At 40.5% G+C, this 19,812-nt stretch overlaps 2 protein-coding genes across 3 annotated transcripts; both read left to right on the top strand.

Moving 5' to 3' along the window:
• The first annotated feature begins 482 nt into the window (after positions 1-482).
• Positions 483-2,847, top strand: phpt1 (phosphohistidine phosphatase 1). 2 transcript variants are annotated; one of them, XM_070924613.1, is made up of 4 exons: positions 483-816; positions 896-897; positions 1,889-2,016; positions 2,239-2,847. In XM_070924613.1, the coding sequence occupies exons 1-4, from the start codon at positions 647-649 to the stop codon at positions 2,329-2,331; spliced, it is 393 nt and encodes a 130-aa protein (XP_070780714.1). In that variant the 5' UTR covers positions 483-646; the 3' UTR covers positions 2,332-2,847. The 2 variants fall into 2 exon arrangements, with proteins under 2 accessions (XP_070780714.1, XP_070780712.1); XM_070924611.1 differs by lacking the exon at positions 896-897 and having other exon boundaries at positions 483-812.
• A 1,442-nt stretch (positions 2,848-4,289) lies between these two features.
• Positions 4,290-18,387, top strand: mamdc4 (MAM domain containing 4). The gene is made up of 27 exons (XM_070925045.1): positions 4,290-4,341; positions 6,371-6,457; positions 6,711-6,875; positions 8,337-8,462; positions 8,722-8,955; positions 9,118-9,243; positions 9,859-10,014; positions 10,166-10,269; positions 10,545-10,700; positions 11,315-11,405; positions 11,521-11,634; positions 11,828-11,920; positions 12,018-12,155; positions 12,262-12,401; positions 12,984-13,092; positions 13,194-13,298; positions 14,134-14,268; positions 14,504-14,631; positions 14,827-15,043; positions 15,145-15,282; positions 15,366-15,493; positions 15,828-15,927; positions 16,398-16,547; positions 16,689-16,814; positions 16,984-17,108; positions 17,315-17,420; positions 18,185-18,387. The coding sequence occupies exons 1-27, from the start codon at positions 4,290-4,292 to the stop codon at positions 18,385-18,387; spliced, it is 3,552 nt and encodes a 1,183-aa protein (XP_070781146.1).
• The last annotated feature ends 1,425 nt before the right edge of the window (positions 18,388-19,812 follow it).

Consider the following 19,812-nt stretch of genomic DNA (forward strand, 5'->3'; position numbering starts at 1 on the left):
ATATGAAACAACTTAAGGGAAAAAAATGCAAGAAAATAGTCTTTGTTTAAATGGTAAAGGACATGCAATGACATGATTAAGTGAATAATTGCAGGGGAGGAAGGGGACCGAGAGGCTTATACAAACGTCTCCACACTAAAACAAATACATTCAATCGAGTGTAACCATAAATAACAGGAAAACAGGACAAAACAAACCAGAATAATAAGGGCAGGTAAAAGTAATATCAGTAAGGAAATAAACAGGTTAAAAGATGTGTGGATGATGTTCTTTGCGTGCTGTCAATCACGTTTTCTTCTTTTTTTTATTGCATCTTGAAGACATACAGTAGAAGACTTTAAAAATCATTGTCCGTTTAAAAAAAAAAAACACTCCTTTGACATTTGCTCTATCACTATCATTTAAACTGTTGTGTGTCGTTTTACGACTTTTATTGTGAAGGCGGTGAACGGAAGTCTTTTTGTTATTGCGGCATGGCGGAAGAAGCGTGACTGCGTGTTGCTCCGTCTACGTCCACAACTGAGTCGAAACGGCCAACGAACCTGTGCAGCCTCTGCGCAGACAGACGCGGAGTTTGTTGAGAAAGGAGCAGCTTTTTGTCTGTTTGCTTGTTTGTTTGCTGGTGTCGCTGCTGAGAAGTCTGGAGATGTGCACTCAGACGAAGGCTGCGGCTCTGATGGCCGACATACCGCGGGCAGACATCGACCCGTCCGGCGTGTTCAAGTACGTCCTGGTCAGGGTTCACAGCAGGGAGGAGGGAGACGACGCGGAGGTAGATATAGTCCGAGGATACGGTTGGGCTGAGTACCACGGTGAGTCAGGAGCTAAAACTAATCCAGACTAATACAACAGACCTGCCGTCATGGGGGTTTATGTTCAGCCTTTGTTGAAAAAGAGGTGTTGCTTTAACGTCGTGGTCATTCCGGAGGCTGCAGTTAGTGGCGCTGTTGAATTGCGCTGCCTTATACTGAGAGGTCTTTCTAATATCCAGCATACCCTGATATAAATGAGGTGGACAAAACAATAGGAACAATTTGCTGCCTCCAAAATGACAATAAAGTTGGATAAACACCTCTCTCAACCTGTTTCAGTCAGACCTGCTAGTTTTGGAATAATAGCAGGTCCCAGTCCTGTGTTTTGAATTTGGGTTGCAGTCTAGTTTAAATAGAAGTCACTGATGATGCCTTTACGTGTTGTTCAATACCAACCCACTGTCATGGTAAGGTATGGTAAAATATCAATGAAACATTCACATATTAATGTGAATATATTAGAAATGACAGTGATTTGCAGTTAGTACAGGCAGGTCTAAATAAAGGGCTAAATAAATGTCAATAATTAAATAACAAACGTTGTCATTCAGTTATGACACAGTAAATGCATACATAAAAAGGGAATGCAAATAACAGTGTGTGTTTCACTTTATTTCATTGTTTGATTTGTTTTAATTTAGGCATGTTAAATCTTCCATAGCCCTGCCCAGACCTGCAGGAATTAAAAACTGTTCACAAGTATATTCATCTCCACACAGAAGTTTGTATCTTAGTAACAGGACATGTAGGTTTGTCTAACAAGTCATAAACCTCATCAAAAGCACCAGATGGAGGCATCCCGTCCACACAACAAACAGCAGTTTGTGATGATGCATAAACATATTTTATGGACAGTTGGCAGCTCAAACACTAGTGGGTCATTCACAAAATCCAAGCACAGTTGTCAGTTATGAAAATATTTATATTTATTGATACAAACTGTGGTTCAAATGACTCTTCTATCATAACCCAGATTAGAAATGCTGAGCATACTGCATTTTTCATTTTTATGAATTATATTCAGAGATGAAATATATTCGAAAGCACCTGTCATATCCTCTTTTTTTTTTTTGCAGCTGATATCTATGACAAGGTTTCTGAGGAGTTGGAAAAGGGTGGCCACCTGGACTGCGAGTGTATCGGAGGAGGGAGGATCAAACATGACTCCCAAGCCAAGAAGATCCACGTCTATGGATACTCCATGGTGAGGGAATCCTGCTGAATGAACACATACAGTAAAAGTGCCATGAAACCAAAACTGTGAGCTAAAAGAGGCTAAAATGCTCCATATTGCTGCAGAGTTGGCTGATAATTAATGATGGGTTTGATCCCTTTCACATTGTCATTCAATTTAGTGCGTATGAGCTTAAATAAATGGTTATTTTCTTACTCTAATGGAACATTGATGCGATACTTTTCATTACAGGGATTTGGAAGAGCAAACCACGCAGTAACTACTGAGAAGCTAAAGGCTCGGTATCCAGACTATGAGGTGACCTGGGACAATGAAGGATACTGAACTTAACTAAGACCACCCTCTGTTGGACGCCCTTTCTCCTGGACTGACATTGCACTTACTGTATCTATAAACCCTCATGAGACCGCAGAGCATGTCATTAAGAACCATACAGAGTCCAAAGAAGAAGCTTATTAATAACAAGTAATATTAATAAGACTAAGACTGACATACAGCGACTAGTCTGATAAGGAAACAAGCCTTTTTGGGGGTTATTTTTGTTACAATTTGAGTAAAGAAATAGCAAACTGAGTGTCATTTTGTTTTTCACATTTGTACTCTGGACCTAAAATACATGATTGTCTTAGTTACATTTGGATTTTCAGTAGTGTATAATCTCATCTGGAATTATAAAATAAATAACTGGCCGTGGCAGTTTTGCAGAGCGACGTGCAGTCGCTCCCTGACTTGTTTTAGAGTCACATAGCCTCGTAACATTTGACCTAATCACTAAGATGTATTGGAAAGTGAACCATGAATGCTTTGTCGTGATGTGTGTTTCATAAATGTTTCCTAAAAATCTGCTTTTCAGTTGTGTGTGTGTGCGTGTTGTTCCTTCTGTTGCAGAGCAGAAAAATGAAAACACCCCCCATCAATGCTTATCGTACTTCTGGCCTACAGCGGTTGTATTCCTGTCAGCCACTGAACTGTAAACTGCTGGTGAACGTTATGGCCTCAATTTCATGTGGGGTAGATAAGAATGAACTTGACGATCTTCCAATATTACCAGTGTGCCGAAGCAGTTTGAAATCATGATAAACTGATAATGTCAGTGAGAAGATATGCTGTTGGTTTAGTATATCTACGTATTAAACCCACATTTTTTTCCTGTTTGCAAGTAGCGCAACAAGCTGTAAACAAAAGTGTGAGTCTAGCTCCATCAAATGTGAAAAGTATGCATTCCAACAACTTAATTACATTTTGTGAATTGTTTCTAGTAAGCTAAGCTAGTTGCCGGTAACTTCTATCCAAAAATAAAAGTTGCATTCATGATAAAGTTACACAACTCAAATCTTCAACCCCACTGGGCACTGAGATGCTATGTCAATTTGCCCCGCGGTGGTTGTGTAAGAAATAGCTTCAACAGTGTTCCTAAAATCAAAATGTCAAATTTTTACATTCAGATTCAGATGCAATTGTAAATCAAGACAGCTGGGTAGTGGCGGTGGGTGTATTTTCTCAGTTTTGGAGCTAGGCTAGCAGTTTCTACGTGGTTCTAGTCTTTAAGCTAAGCTAGAAAGGTGACAAGAGATGACATTGATCATATTGATCTTGTTATCTGAATGGGATTTATGGAAGTCAAGTGTAGTTCAGTCAATTTAATTCAGTTATTCATATATGGAGGCAACAGTGGCCCAAAGTCTGCATTTCTTTGATACCTCCCTCTTGGCAATAAGAACTACTTCAGTTCATTGAGCTAATTATCATTATCAAACTTTATTTCTGACTCAGGATCCTAAACTGGAAAAACCCCTAATTAAAAAGGAGCTATAAACTATTGATATCTTGTTTCACTTCTTGATAAACCATTAAAAATATGCAACATATTACAAATAGCTGATTTTAGCTTAACTTTAATTCAAGACGAACATGTCGGAATAGTCCATGAAAACCATCTAGAGAACTCTGAGCCCAACTAGGTTCTCTTAAGCGAGGCACTTTGTCTCCAGCTGATCTTGTGAAACAAAGTCAGTCAACTCATAATGGGGTAAATTGCTCTGCGTGTCTTTTGCCAACTGTGTCTCCTTCAGTTATTGTGCAACATACGGATGTATATACTGCGGGAAAAGTAATTTGGAGTAAATTGCTTTATGACGGTTTGTTGCAGTTGCATGCTGGGAGAATTTAAAGTCCAGGTGTTATCTGTTTGAAACGGAGAAGAGGTCAGAGTCAACTAGCAGAAGACTGTCCAGGTTGTGTTCAGACCTTCAGACTGATCAGGTGGAAGAGGGGAAAAGAAGATGTTACATTTGAGGAGCTCAGCCCTCATTCTGCTGGTGACTCTGCAGTTTGGTAAGTGCGCATTCAGCCAGACTCCATTCAAACACTGTGAGTTTTTAGGAACACTTTTATGTAGAAATAATGCTGCTGCTCTCCGGGCTAAACGTGTGGTATCGTATATAATTCATAAAGTGAAATATAAAGGACACAACTGATAGTGTTGAAAAGTTTTATGACAAGCTCCAAAAGTTTAACAAAAAAAATCTTAACCATGTAAAAAAAACATCTCAAGCCACAAAAGAGTAAAAAAGTTTTTTTCTCTGTTGGTGCTGGTCACTTTCACCTGTTGTCTTTAGTCCGTCAAACGCAGGAGCGTAGTACCACAGAGGACACTGAGCTCATGTCCTCTGTGTCTTTTCTGGGAATTTTTTTGTTTTTGCAACCTGGGGATAGTTTACAATCTACAAATAAAACGTACAGGTGGTGGTTTATTGGCTAGTTCCAGTATTTGTATACTCAATACATGTAAGCCAATGATAATGAAGTATAGATAAATGAATAAATGTTTCATGTTTCAGTAAAACAAAATGTAGACTTTTATATAACATTTACAGAAAATGGACAGTTTAAAAAAACGTTTATGGACTTTTTCAGGAATCTGGTCAGAAATCGTTTTTTGGGGGGCGCCCTGAGAGGCACTGGGACTAATATATCTATACAGTATGCACACAGTATATACCTTATTGCAAGAATGCACACGTTTAATTTGTTTGTTTGCAATGATTATATGTGTTTTTTGTTTAAAAAAAAAGAAAAGAAAGAAAAAGACAATTGCTGTTATCAAAATGATAACATGTGTTTGGCTGCTGAGTCTTAAAATGACTGGTCACCTGCCTCCTGAAGCACAATGTACAATTCTGAGGATTTAGACTTCATCATCGTCATTCACTTTTAATTCACATTAGAAAGAAACAACTGAAACTTTTAACAATTTTAACATTGAAAAACAGGTTTTCTTATTTATTTCATTGATGAAATAAATCCTATAGTTAGTGTAAATACTGGACATGTTATTCCTCTGTCATGTCACTGCTGTGTGTGATAGCTGAACATTGTCTCACTATGTAACGTGATGCGTGTTCCTACTCGGTGTCATGTCTGAGTTTCGGCTGTCGGGTCACTGAAGCCCAAAGTCTTGAGTCTTAATCAGAGACCTTTGGATGGACAGATGACATTTTGCCGGTGTTAAACTGATTACTTCTCTCTGGCCTTTGAGCCCGTTGGCATTAGTTGTGCCATAACTCTTTGACAGTAATGAGTCCTGATAAGAGAGTTTGAGGTTGAGTCATCTGTGAGATTTTTATACAGCCTTCAAACAGAAGCAAAGATGGAAAGTATTTCCAGTTACTTGTAATGAGTACTTATACATAGGTATTTCCATGATAGGAGACAATACCTTTCTTCCACTTTATTGTGTAGGAAGATTACTTGCTTGTTGTGGAGTTTTTTTACTTTATCTTTCAGTCTTCATCAGCACATGATGTATTAGTTTGTTCATTTTGTTTTTACTGTGATTGTATGGACTATTGGGGGACTAGCCTTGAGCTAAAAGAGGGAGAAAAAAAAGCCCTAAAAGTGTTAGGAATAATGCAAAGTTTGAAATGTCATTACAACTGTGATGACTGTGGGAAGCTTCAGAAAATGTGTAATTGGACATGAGTGGAGACAGTTTTGCCAAATGAGATAAGTTGATCATATGCGCATGAAAAAAGTCAGACCTGGTGTCACCCAGACCATCTGCGGTATTTAAATGCAGCGTACAGTTTAAAGTTTGTATGTATTCATTTATACTCTGAAAGGCGCTATTCTTCAGAATGACAACATTTGATATTTAGTTAAGTTATCTGGTGAAAGGTGTCTCCAAATCACTGGTCTGGATTTTTTAATTGAAGGTTTTCATCCAAAAGTGGTATTGCTACGTTTTCTAAAATAAAGGACTTGAGTAATGTTGTTTCCACTGTCCAGAACAGAGGTGGGCATAGCCTAACATCTGGATGAACACTGTGCTACACTAACACTGATGTTTTATCTTATTACACAGCTGGTTCTTGGACTCAGTGTGAGAGTCCTGGGAAGAAATGTGACTTTGTGTGTGACTGTCTTGACTGCAGCGATGAACAGGACTGTGGTAAGTTTATATATGTTATTTAAATATGGCATCAGATGTGAAGACCAGGCTCTAAACTGAATTCTCAGTTTACCGTAACTCACTCTCATCTTTGCTCACCGCGGGGTTCACGAAAAACTCAATAATGCCTCTATCATTAGAAGAAAACACAGAACTTTATTAAGTTATTAGTTTATAAAACGCTTCCCTGTTTGGATCTCCATGTAGTGTTTTAGTAATGCAGTTAACTATTATTTATTTTACACTTCTCAAGGCTACAGAGGAAAAGGGTTTGAGTGTGACTTTGAGGATGCAGGAATGTGTGGATGGGCCGACGAGTCCTTCGACACCGCCGTGTACAGCTGGGAGAAACGTCAGAGGGGGGCCACGCTGCCCAGCAGCGGGCCGTCCTCTGACTACACCACCGGGACAGCTACAGGTACAGTTTAACACACAGTCACCTTTCTCCCTTTTGATGTTTTGTCTTTCTGTCCTCATGTTGTAAAAGCCACAGGTGTCTTTAAAAGTACAACGCTTTTTTTGTTCATATAAGGAATACAGTATTCCTTATTCGAACAAAAGAATTGTATACAGTATCTCATTTATACTAGTGGAGTACATCAGTACAATAAGCAAAAAGTATCAGACTGTGTTGTGAGTAGCAAATAGGACTACTGTAGCCGAGACCCACTGCAGAAGATGTGATAAATGCATTTCAATGTCTGTGTAAAAGTCAAGAATCTAACTTGTTTCGAAGATGTTTCGTATTTATTTCTCGATGACGGAAGAAAGGCCAATATGATATCTACATTCACATTGTAGTCATCAGCTTCAGAGGTAATTAGAGTGACTGAAACAGCAGATTGTGAGTGTAGTTGGCACAAATATTTATGTCAGTGTAATTACCTTTGAATCATGTATCAAAGTTGTGAAGTGGAGAACCAAGAGTTAGTAAAAAGTTAAGATGCTTTTGGCTACATAATGAACAATATTGTGTACAGAAATCCCAAACATGTTACGGGAATGAAGAAAATATTTCTTACAAACTGATTTATTATATTATTATTATTATTATCTCTCACACCCCTCCTCCTACAAGCAAACTGACACTAAGTGACCACTGAAAAAAGATCCATGAGTGTTCGTGTTCATTTCTTTCATGCTTTAAATGGGAAATATTGGACTTACATTCATCAGGTGGCCAGAATGGCTCAGTCACTGCTGCCTGTGTAACTCGGCAACTGTATGCTAACAAGGTCGCCATATCAACTTAAAGAGTGATATGTCAGTGTTGTGTTCACAGCGTATTTCCACTGCCACAAAGTGGCCCATGGTTTTCAGTACTTTGTTTGTATACTGTTTTAATGCCAGTTTTATGTTGTAATGTTCTCCTTTTTGTATGTATATCTTTGTTTTGTTTTGGCCTTCTTCTCATTGAAGCTGGATTAATTGTATATTGTATATATACATATATATATATATATATGTATGTTTTGGCCACGTGGGGGGCAGTGGAAACAAGCTGTAAACACAACACCTATGTACTGCGTAATCACTTTTTGGTGCTGGGCAAGTAGCACAACAAATCAACGAGTCAAAAGATGCTGAAAAGCTCTGTAGAGCTGCGGAGCTGGAGATGATTCTGCAGGCTTGTCACTACACGCCACAGCTTTCACCTTACGGGTAATCTTTCGATCCATTAGTGCAGCTTTTGCTTTGGATGAAAGTAGCTGTGAATTGCCACCCACATCTCCAATATGTTCCGGGATTCAAACAGAAATTTAAACAAAAACGGCAACTCAGTCTGATGATCAGGGTAGGATAAAAACAGTGCCCTGCCTGCACTGAGCTGCAATGTAAACGACATGAAATAAAACATGTAATGTTTCCCATCACACAGGGTCGTTTGTGGGAGTGAGTGCAGTGAGGTCAGTGTCTCTCAGGACTGCGGTGTTGATCTCTCCAGAGATGAAGCAGTCTTCACCAACCTGTCGCCTTCGTCTCAGATATTTCCTGTGGGACTCAGGTAACGACCCTCAACGATGACATTCAAACTTGCTGCTTTGGCCAGCTTCTCTTATATCTCAAAACCCAATGGAAAGGATTTCATATTGCTGTACTACTTTTACTAGCAGTATTTGTATGTATTTTATGTATATTTGTCTCTCTGTAATTTTTCAAACTTTATTGATTCTATACTTGTATTTGTTTTTATTGTTGTGTACGCAGATTTTATTTCCCCTGCAGTTGCTCTTCTAATAGACTATTTGTAACGTTTCCTGTAGGTCACACAGGCCTGGGCTCCACACCCTTGTGGGCGTCCGTCCTTCAACAGGACTCCCGAGAGACCGTGGTGTGGCGTCCTGAGGCCACCAGTGTCCGCGGCTGGAGGGAGGCAACCATCTTTCTGGGCCGTATTCCCTCGACCTTCCGAATCCGTCTTCACTCGCAGCGCTCTGAGGGGAGAAGGGGAGATGTGGCGGTGGACCAGCTGGAGTTTCTGAACTGTGCTCTGCCCTGTGAGTCCCTCAAAATATCCTATTCATGTGCTGTCCCTGCCTTTCTATGGAGTCTTACCTGCAATTCATTATAATAAATCAATAAATTGATCAATTATAATTGCACAGCCATGATGAGCATATGATGATGATGATGATGTTTTTCTCTCATTATGTCATCAGTACCACTCCCTGGGAAAGAGTGTCCAACAGGGATGAGGGAGTGTAAGCGTGGCGGCTGCGTGGAGCACCGGCAGCTGTGTGACGGCAGCGACGACTGCGGTGACAGGACTGATGAGGAAGACTGTGGTGAGAAATCCTCTGAATTACAGCAGCCAGCCTCCCTCTGGCACCACAGCACAGTAAATGATGTAGGAATTTGTCTAGACACGGATGACTCACTGTACAAACGGGCAAAATATAAAGAGTTTGTAAAACAGTGTAAGACATGTTGTGCAAAAGAGATTGACGGGGCAGTTCAACCAAATTAAAAGAACAAACAACATATTGTTCTTCATTACACTTTGTGGTATCGACAGACCTCACTGCAGATTTGACCGGACCTACTCTCTAATGAATATACAGTCCCAGTGAAAACTGTTGACAGTGCTGTCTGCATATTAACCAGAGAAACCAGGGTTTTGTTTGCGGGATGACACGTTGCTGTTCATCTTTTGAAATGTAGTTTTTCAAGTTTTTAGCACCACATATGAAACTCCCTTCACCCCCACTGTATTTGGATGGAGGCAGAAGTTTCAAAGCTGGATATCTTAAACTAAACTAAAACATAGTTTAGTAGTTAAACTTAGTTTGGCACATAAAACCAAAAGCATCTGTCCATACAAGTCACGCAGTACATTTTACCACATGCATATATGCACCCAGTGATCACCAGTGAATGGAAGTTGTGTGTTGTGTCTCCAGGAGGGTACCGGCGCTGTGACTTTGAGGGGGGCCTGTGTGATTGGGACCTGACTTCACTGTCCACACTGAAATGGGTGAGGACGAATCAAGAGAGCATCTCCGTCACGGATCCTCTGAAAGGACCAGGCAGGGATCATTCCAACAACAGCGCAACAGGTGTCATATTCATAAGTGTCCTTATGTTTGTTCATTGTCAAAACCATACTGCTGTTCTGTTTCATTATCAACTGACTTTGTTAATAATAATAATACCACAATATACCATATACATATATATAAATGAAGGATATCATTCTTGTTGTTGCAGGTCACTTCCTATATGTCACTGTCTCTGATGGTGGTATCACAAATGACTGGGCTGCTTTCCAAAGTCCCCGCCTTGAACCCACCAACAGTTCACATCCTTGCAAGGTGAGTTCCAAACTGATTCCGTCTTCAGCCAGAGAGGTTCTTTATTTGACTGTTACGCTTCAATCTCACAGTCATTTACATAACACGTACTGAAACTCTTCTGAATTAAACATTTGGAAAAGACAATGGAGAAAATGGCTGCAGTCAATGAATTGTCATTTCATTTTTCATTTTGAGGAATGATGTTTAAATTATTTGAGTTTAGAAAAGAAAAATACATTTCTAAATATAATTGGAAGCTAATTTGACAGGTTTTCTGTGTCTTTCCGCTGTAGATGGTGATGTACACTCACCAGTTTGGGCCGAGGTCCGGCGGTCTGACGGTGCTGGTGGCAGATCGTAACATCTACCCGGTGTGGGAGAGGGCCGGAGCTCTAGGTGATGTTTGGGTGAAGGCAGAGGTGGAGATTGTCACCAACTCCACTTTCCAGGTGAGTACTTCACCTGAGTTTGTAGCCATATTAATGACGCCAGCCTACAACATCTTTAAAACAGAGATATTGATACTGAAGATTCACAAGTACCAGTAAATAATATGAAAATGTCATGGCAACAAAAAGTACTTTATTTATAGTTTTTATCACAAATTTAAATGTGGATTTAATGTTCACAGACAGACTACACATGCAAATTCTCACAAGTATCCAGAGAGACCAACTGATACTGGCTTTTTGAGGCCAAGACTGATATTGATATTTGACAGGTGCATTGGAGAATAACTAAGTAGCACAAAAATCAGCTCCATCCACCAGCTTTTATGCATATCACGTAAAAAAACCTGAATGGAAAAACTTAAATGAAATATCACATAAAAGTTTTTACGCTTGTCTGAGGTGGAAAAGTTGGTGTTTCGATAAAAGCAAAATGGAAACAGACTTAGCGAATAAATCATGCTGTGGATGACGCATGTGACTTAAATATCTGCTGAAGCTTCCGCTCCACTGAGGAGACTAAAGATAACGACAGAAATTGTATTGGTATCATGAATTCACCCCTTTTCCACTTTTCATTTTCCCTTCCTCTGTCGACCTTTCTGTCATTGCAGATTTTAATAATGGCGGCCGTCAGGGACTTTGCATACGGAGGCATCGCTGTCGACAGCATTGTGCTGTCTCCTGAATGCCGCTTATCATCTGGTAATCCTTTTAACCGTATTCAGAAAAAAACGATGATTCCACATCTGCAAAGTATGAGAGTAAACACCTTCTGTGGTATGATAAATCTGCTGACTCACTTTCTCTTCTTGAACAGTAAATAATTCCTGGGCCAAGTTCCCTAAACCTCCCAGACACCTGTGCACTGAACCAGACAAGATGTGTGATTTTCACCGTGACTGTGCAGGAGCAGAGGATGAAGCCAAATGTGGTGAGTCTCTTCATGCTGTTGACTCATTTTTACTTTTATCAACATGAACTGTCTTTTTTTTTTAAAAATGAATATGCTTGGCTCGGCCCTGACCTTTATGACCCCTGTCCCGTCCACTGAGCATGCAAGAATAATGCAAGTCATCGTGTAAGGTCGTATTTAAGTGAGACCTCTCCATGAATCCTTTCTGCAGGGGACTTCTCTTACGCTGAAGGCAGCTCAGGCTGGACTGACGCCAGCATTGGGAGTCAAGGTTGGGTGCTTCATGAAAACTCCACATCCAAAGGTACAACTGCTCTCCGTCATCACAACACTCCACTATTGATTCACTAATGTTCAGTTTTTTAAAAAATAACAAAATATTTCCATGTCATATTTCTTAGAGGAGTACCTGCATGTAGCCGAGGCCCCAGGCCAGCAGCTGACCGAGGCCCAGACACGGACCCCCCTCCTGGGCCCCTCCGGCCCAGCTTGCACCCTCAGCTTTGATTTTGCGCTCACTGGGAATCCAGATCACATTGGTAACTTCATGAACTTGTTATCCGACGATGTCTTCTTTTTCACTTCTCGCCTTTTCCCACGACTCAGATCTTTTAATACAACTCTGTTTACGTCCTTCTGCTGCAGGTGAGCTGTCCGTCAGGGTGATTGACAGCTTGCTGGGCGTGCGGCCTGCGCTGTGGGAGTTCAGTGGGAAGACAGGAGCCGGGGAGGAGGCGTGGCAGCACGTCGACGTGCCCATCGGAGTCAGAAAACATCGCTTCCAGGTCAGCTTTTGTTTTCAGGGCTGATAGAGACTCATATAACTATCATTTTTACATTTGAAATGTTTGCATTGATGATGAGTCACTGTTCTACAAAATAAATAGAGGTCAAACCTGTCTGAAAACATTTAAAGCTGAAGACATTTGATATATCCCCAAAGTCTTGACCTTCGATCCTGCCTGGACAAAAAATATTTTATCTGGTGGTAATGTCAGTTTTCAATCTGATCCACAAGGTGCAATTTTTCTTCAGCCAATCAAAGATGGCAACTGGTAACCAATCATCATTTTTATGTTTGAAATCTTTGATGAGAGTTGAGTGGCAGGTGTGAGCGACAGAATTAAATAGGAAGTCAAACTTTGGTTGTTTCCTAAATTTAAAGACTTTTCTATCCTGCTGCTACCAAAAATATTCTGTCTAATCTATCATAAACTTTTAACCTGTTTCTAGTGTCACTACAAAAATATCATATAAAGGAAGTAGGAAATAATGGAAAACAACATAATTCAACAAGTTCTGGTGATTTTGTGAAAGTCTTTTCACTTATTAGGGCTCCTCTGTTTCCATTGTTTTCTTTTTACCAGCTGGTGCTTGAAGCTCGTGCTGTGAAACTTTGTCCACGCGCCAAGATTAAAGTGAAAAACGTTCGCTTTGTCAGCTGTCATGCTGACTATTTTCCATCTTCTCCAACGGGTAACACTCGTAACTATTTACAGTACACACACATGATTTCATATTTTACCTAGAAATGTCTCAATGTCTTGGATGTGTTTTCTTTTGTTTTTTTTGGCCAGCCCTGTCATGTAACTTTGAAGATGGACTGTGCGGATGGTATCAGGACAACAGTGACAACTTTGACTGGACGGTCCTCGACGGGATGGACCACACCATCGGGATCGGTAAGCTCATATGAAAACAAAACAAATAAAGCCGTGTACATGGATAGTTGGGAGTATCTCAGTCAACACACATACTGTGTGTACTCCATCTTTCCTTAGCCTCATTGGCAGAAAACATAACATTTTAATGTGTCATATGCAGAAGAGAATCCATAGGAGGACATTTTGTAAATACGGTTTGGTACAATAATAATGCTGTTAATGCAGCATTAACAGTCTTTATAAGTCAGCAGTGTCTGTCAGGTGTTTATTGGCCTTTACATCATCCATTTTAATCATTTTATGTATGCAATGAAGAGTAATACTTTGCTCATAATCTGCTATGTACTCTATAATACTATAAAGAGCATCTAAATTCATATTGTTCATAGTTTTTTGATTTAAGATACATTTTTTGTGAGAAAATGTCACAATAAAACCTACAAAATCAGGGTAAGATTCTTATATGTGACATTTAGGATGTTTGCTGCAAGATAGTATTATACTGGCAGTCACTCTGCATCAAGAAACATAGAGTGAAAACTCTATGTTGAAGAAGCTTAACTTCTTTACTAGTTGTGTCACAAGAATAACACACACACAGTAACAGCGGATCATTTGCTTTTGAATGTTACAAAGTTTGTTGGAAAGTGACTTTGTGGCTTCAAAGCCAAGACTCGAAACTTACTTCTGACTTCTATTTGCGGTAAATGTGCTCAACTTAGTATATTAATTGCATCATTCATAATCCCTATAAATCAAAAAGTATATGATAAGACAACAGAGTGTCACTACTGAACTGTGATACCTTAAAAAACTCACTAAAATCCCCTCCCGTCTTTCTGTTGATGTCCAGGCAGAAGCCTTGTTGTGGACATGTGGAGTCCTTCCCTGCGCGGTGTGTTCGGACGCTTAGTTTCATTCACACATTTGCCAGGTCCTACAGATTACTGCCTGTCCTTCTTCTACAAACTCTACGGGCCGAACACAGGTGAGGATGAGACTGGATGGAAGGCAGTGAAGTCGATAATTTCATACAAAAGGAACAGGATCTAGTCTGTTAAAATCCTTCTTTATGAGTAACTGTCTCAAAATGGCACATATGTTGGCTGAAATTAAATGCTACACAATTCACCCGATAGAAGCTGGAAATAATCAGAAAATGTAATAATTTCTTTGCCTTCCCACTCTTACTCACCTCATCCTCACCCACTGATCCCCTCCAGGTGCTCTGAATGTGAAGCTGCTAGATAACAACGGTTATGAGAGCGTCATCTGGACCCGCAGTGGAGCTCATGGCAACATGTGGCACGAAGCGCACTGCCCGGTACCACACCAGCTCACAAATTTTCGGGTATGGTATAACTGCATTCTTTAAAAATGAGTGAAGGAGGAGATTCAGTGAATCCCTTTAATGGATGGTTTTGGAGAATTTCTTCCTCCTTGTGGTAAAACAAAATATCCCTGCAGCTTTAAGCAAGTACTTTTGAATAATCAATGTCATCCTTCCTTTCCAACTCACCCTTTCCGACCTTTGGCCCATCACCAGCTGATGTTTGAAGCCGTTCGCTCTGGTTTTGACGGGCGCGTGGCCATCGACGATGTGGCGTTCGTGGACCGTCCGTGCACCGTGCCAAGGATGTGCTCCTTTGAAGGCCACCGGTGTGGGTACAGCAGCTCTGGTGAAGTTCACTGGCTCCACCGCAGCGGACTCACCGCTGTGACGACTGGACCCAAAACTGACCACACTCTGGAGACTGAACTGGGTGAGAGAGAATGCCATTAGATAATAGTAATATTTAAATATACATACAGAAAATGGAGAGACGGTGAACTGTGATCTTCCTCTGCCTGGTTGGCTGCCCAGGTTTCTACATGATGGCCAACACTGGAGCGCACATCCTTCCCTCTGGTGGCACGGCAGTCCTCACCTCCCCTGTCCGCCAATGGACCGCCAAGACTGAGTGTGTCCATTTCTGGTATCAGATGGGAGGAGTGAATCCAGGTGAGACACATTCACACACTGAAACACACACAAAAAAAAAGTAACCAAAAAAACCCCACAATTGAACTGTGTGTACTCTGCAGGTTCTCTGACATTGTATATGAAGCCGGTGAAGGGAGAAAGGGTGAAGATCTTCTCTGACAGTCTGAACCAGGGAGATGTCTGGCGCCATGGCAACGGCAACATCTCGAGTACCCTTGTGGACTGGCAGGTACAGTGTGAAGGCTGGGGAGAGCTGCTGGAACAATTATAGACTTTTCAAGTGGTCAGTTAGAGAACAATTATTTAATACGCATTAAAAAGAATTTATGAAGATAGAAGATAAATAAAGGCACTTCTCTAATTCAGAGACGTCTTTAAATGCCTTTAAAATACACACAAGAGGCTGTAGTTATTAAAGAAAAGCAGCATTTTAAACTCTCCATCTCTGCAGCAGAATTTGACCCAGCAACTTTAAAGAATTGTCATTAGTGGACCTTTAGATGTAGGCTCTCGAGTTCGTCGTTTAAAACCAAGATGATGACGTGCTTCACTCTGCTCTGCAGTTGGAGTTTGAGGTGATCGGAGCTGGAGGCAAAGACACTCACGTTGCAGTTGATGACATCCACCTTTCAGCTCACCCATGTGAATCAATCAGTCATCAAGGTTTGTATCAGCCTCAGCAAAATGAAGGAGAAACACACAAACAGACTTTTAGACTAGCGAAAATATATGGCACGATTTTAGACCTGATGATGTCGTCAGGGTTGTCTCGGCTTGGGATTTCAAATTCATAACAGAAAGCCTGTGTTACAAACTGGATGTGTGGGGTTTGAAAGACACGGACATTTACCAGGCACGGAGGGTCTAATGAAAAATCCTATTGAGTTGCATTGTGGGAAATGTAGGATCTATTGTCCATATGTTCCTTGAGATCCTTGAGACTAAATGTCAGAATATCTTGGCCTATAATCTATCTAAAGTATACTAGTCATCAAGAAGATTAAAATGTGCATATTCACTTGGTTATTGTTAGTTATTAACATGTTGGATACCCAACGCCGAACATTTTGTGAAACAACAGCACACAGTTGTGTCCTCTTTGTGTTAGTGTTCATTTGTGTTCAATATCTCAGGTTCTAAGTGCAGTCTGGAGAGAGGGATGTGTAGCTGGAGCAACACTCAAAACGTCAAAGTGGACAAACTGGACTGGGAGCTGACAAATCAGGAGGCAGAGAGGCACTACTCCACCCCGCCTGAAGACCACACCCTGGGCACAGAGAGAGGTAAACCAGCGACAGAGCCACTTTGACTGTGGATATTGTGGCAAAAGCTACATACCATCATGCAAGTAGTGTGAGTTTGTTCATCCAACATGTACCAAACATGCGTGTAAAATAGACTACCTTCCCTTTGCTTTCTGCCAGGTCACTTCCTGTTCTTTCCGAGCAGCAACCGGACAGCAGCCAATCAAAACGCTCAGTTGCTGAGTCCTCACTTACCCCCGACCAGGGGCACATGCTTGAAATTCTGGGCCTACAAGCCGTACTCATGTAAGGATCCCTGTGCTTGGTTTATCCCTGCAGATACAATTCTCAAGTTGCTGTATCCACTCGTTACGTCACCTCGTTGTGAAAAAGTTTCAGCTGTTGTCTGAATGTGTGGAATCCATTTTGTTTTTGATATGTTGTCACATAGCGCATTTTTTTTTAATGTGTGCAGCGGACAGTGAGCTGAGGGTGTGGAGGCTGTCTGAAGGTCGTCTCCATCAGCTGGTGGTGGTGAGTGAACTGGGAGGACCGTGGAAACGCTTTGATGTCAACATCACATCTACTGTGGACTACCAGGTCAGACTCTCTCTCATATACTGATATCGTGCTTCTAACACTTTAACTCTGTGTAGTGTTCTGTATGTAAGCCTTTTCCACAGCACAAGAAATGATAATTCTGCACATAGCTAAATGTCTTACAGTAATGACGGACGTGAGAGAATATTCAAGTTTCTTTAATAAGACTACTGTCTCTGCTGTCGTCTTGTTTTTGTCGTTAACAGATTGTGTTTGAAGGAATCAAAGGCACATCAGGTGTTGTAGCTCTGGATGACATTGAGTACACCATCGGAGTCAACTGCGCTAACAAAGTCACAGATGAACTGACAAGTAAGATGGGCCAGTGGTTTTGCATGTTTTTCAGCCCATTAACTGCTAACTGCAAAAGCACATGAGCTTATTTTTCTGTTTATACTGATTCATTAAAGCAATTGTTTGACATTTAGGGAAATATGCTTACTCGCTTTCTTGCTGAGAGCTAGATGAGAAGATTGATACCACTTTAATGTCTGTACACTAAATATGAAGCTACAGCAAGCAGCAGGCTAGCCTAGCTTAGCATAAAGACAGGAAGCAGAGGGAAACCACTAGGCTGGCTCTGTCCGGGAAGAAAAAAAAACTGCCTACCAGCACTTCTAAAGCTCAAAAGGTAACACCTTATATCTTGTTTGTTTAATCCGTAGAAAAACGGAGACATGCTGGAACTATTTCACTCCGGCCGTAGTGATTTGGCAGTAGTAGTGTTGTCCATTTACTTCACTATAATATAAAAATCACTTTTCAAACTTGTAAAATTTACTTGAGATTGGTAATGCATCACAGTCACCTTTTATTTTTAGCATTGTTCTTTTTTTATTTTTAACTGCAAGGACGGATTTCAAGTCAATATTCATAGTGTCACTAAATAAATCTAAACTAATGAAGAAGAAGGTACAATGTAAGACTAAAAATGTATAATATGTAGTAGCAGTAAAGGAATTTGTCTAATTGTTTGTTAACTGGCTTAATGCAAAATCACCAGTGCAGCCCTAACTGTAATGTAATGTGGTCCTGTCTTCAGCATAGTCTCTAAATGTTTTCCATCTTCCCTGTAGCCCCAACAAGGCAAGACAATGCAGGAGGGATTGCAGCGTCGGTCATCGTGGTCCTGCTGCTGATCGGCACATTGATCGCCCTGCTGATCTACTACCTGCGAACCCGAACGAGAGTCGAGACTGGTCCATCATCATTTTCGTCCTCCTCAGCCGGAGTTGGTTTCCAAAATGAAACATATGAACCGGAACTCAGAGTGAGTTAATCATTCCAACATTTGGTAAACTTACTACTATATTACTTAATACTTAATACTAAAAACACAATTAAAAAAAGCATCCAGTCAAATGTCGGCCTTGAGTATTAAACGACTGCACTCTCCAAGTTAACTGCTGACATCCGCCTGACTTGTATGTAGTGATGTGGCAGTGTTGTCGATTGTATTCATATAGCCCAAAATCACAAATCATACATCAGAGGGATTTAGTCTGTGTCCCGTATGACACCTTCAATCTTAGACCCGCGGTTCAGACAAGGAAAAACCCCCCAAAAAATCTTGAGTGCCTGTATATATAGCAGAACGGATTAGCTTTTCCACCTCACAGACACGCCTCTCTAGAAGAGACACTGTTCGCAAAAGCTATTGTCATACAGTTGGCGAGGCTACGTTAACTGTGGATGATTAGAAGTTCAGCTAGTACGCTAGGCTAAATTTACAAGGCAGCAACTGAAGCTGCCTCCTGACACTAAGACTGTTTCTGCAAATCTAATATGATGTATAAGCTTAGCGATACTAAGCACAGAGAGAAAAACAGAGCAGATATTGAGGAGAAAGAGTGAGCATTGGTTATCGGACGTTGGGATATGCGTCACAGGGTCAATAAATCTATGACTTTCTGCTATTGTTGATGAGGTGTCATTTAAATGATATTAGAACTTCAGCAAAGATGGCAGAGTATACCACTTGTAACTTTGGTGATGTCGTTTTTGTGTGTAAACATCTAGCTAGCTAAATGAAAATGTCCTTAACAGTTTTTAAGTTTCTCAAATGATCAAATGACTCCAACAAATAACCAACAAATCACGGTAAATATACCAGATTTTTAACAATAACTAGTAGCAGATTTTAGCTAGCTAGCATCATCTTTTCTTTACTGTGTCTGATTAATGATTAATCATACGTTAATGTCAGCAGGACCATGTGATCATTCCACCCGCGCAAAACCATCCAATGGCAGCTGGCTTCAATAATGTCTCTGTGAGTATACAGGACTATATATATATATATATATATATATATATATATATATATATATATATATATATGTATGACTAATGTTCTACTTCATTTGGTGGGGAGACCATATACTCATCCCTATTCACATGTACTGTGTAAGTACAGTTGAATAAAGGTGGTTTAAAGCTGCACAACATATCTTTGACCACTAGAGGGCAGAAATTAGACTCTAAGTTAAACTCACAGCCATGCACCCAAAATATTCTATATATATAGCCTACTTACGTTCCTGTGGTTAATGTGATAGAAGTCAAATACCGAACATTACTTTCACATCTAGCAGAGATGAAGGAACATGGTGCCCATTGAAATTCTTTCTGTCTTCACCTGTTGAATGCAATTTATTTTTAGCCAATGAGCTAAAAGCCACTAAAGCTGCAGACTGAAGTGTTG

This window comes from Enoplosus armatus, chromosome 18 (genome assembly GCF_043641665.1).
Source record: "Enoplosus armatus isolate fEnoArm2 chromosome 18, fEnoArm2.hap1, whole genome shotgun sequence".
Classification (NCBI taxonomy): Eukaryota; Metazoa; Chordata; class Actinopteri; order Centrarchiformes; family Enoplosidae; genus Enoplosus; species Enoplosus armatus.

What these genes read in the sequence shown, in the direction of transcription:
- phpt1 (XM_070924613.1), top strand. Translation starts at nt 647, where the DNA reads ATGTGCACTCAGACGAAGGCTGCGGCTCTGATGGCCGACATACCGCGG. An exon ending in ACGTCTATGGATACTCCATG is followed by an intron (nt 2,017 to 2,238) that starts GTGAGGGAATCC and finishes TTTTCATTACAG; the next exon opens with GGATTTGGAAGAGCAAACCA.
- mamdc4 (XM_070925045.1), top strand. Translation starts at nt 4,290, where the DNA reads ATGTTACATTTGAGGAGCTCAGCCCTCATTCTGCTGGTGACTCTGCAG. An exon ending in ACAGTTCACATCCTTGCAAG is followed by an intron (nt 10,270 to 10,544) that starts GTGAGTTCCAAA and finishes TTTCCGCTGTAG; the next exon opens with ATGGTGATGTACACTCACCA. An exon ending in TCACCAACTCCACTTTCCAG is followed by an intron (nt 10,701 to 11,314) that starts GTGAGTACTTCA and finishes CTGTCATTGCAG; the next exon opens with ATTTTAATAATGGCGGCCGT.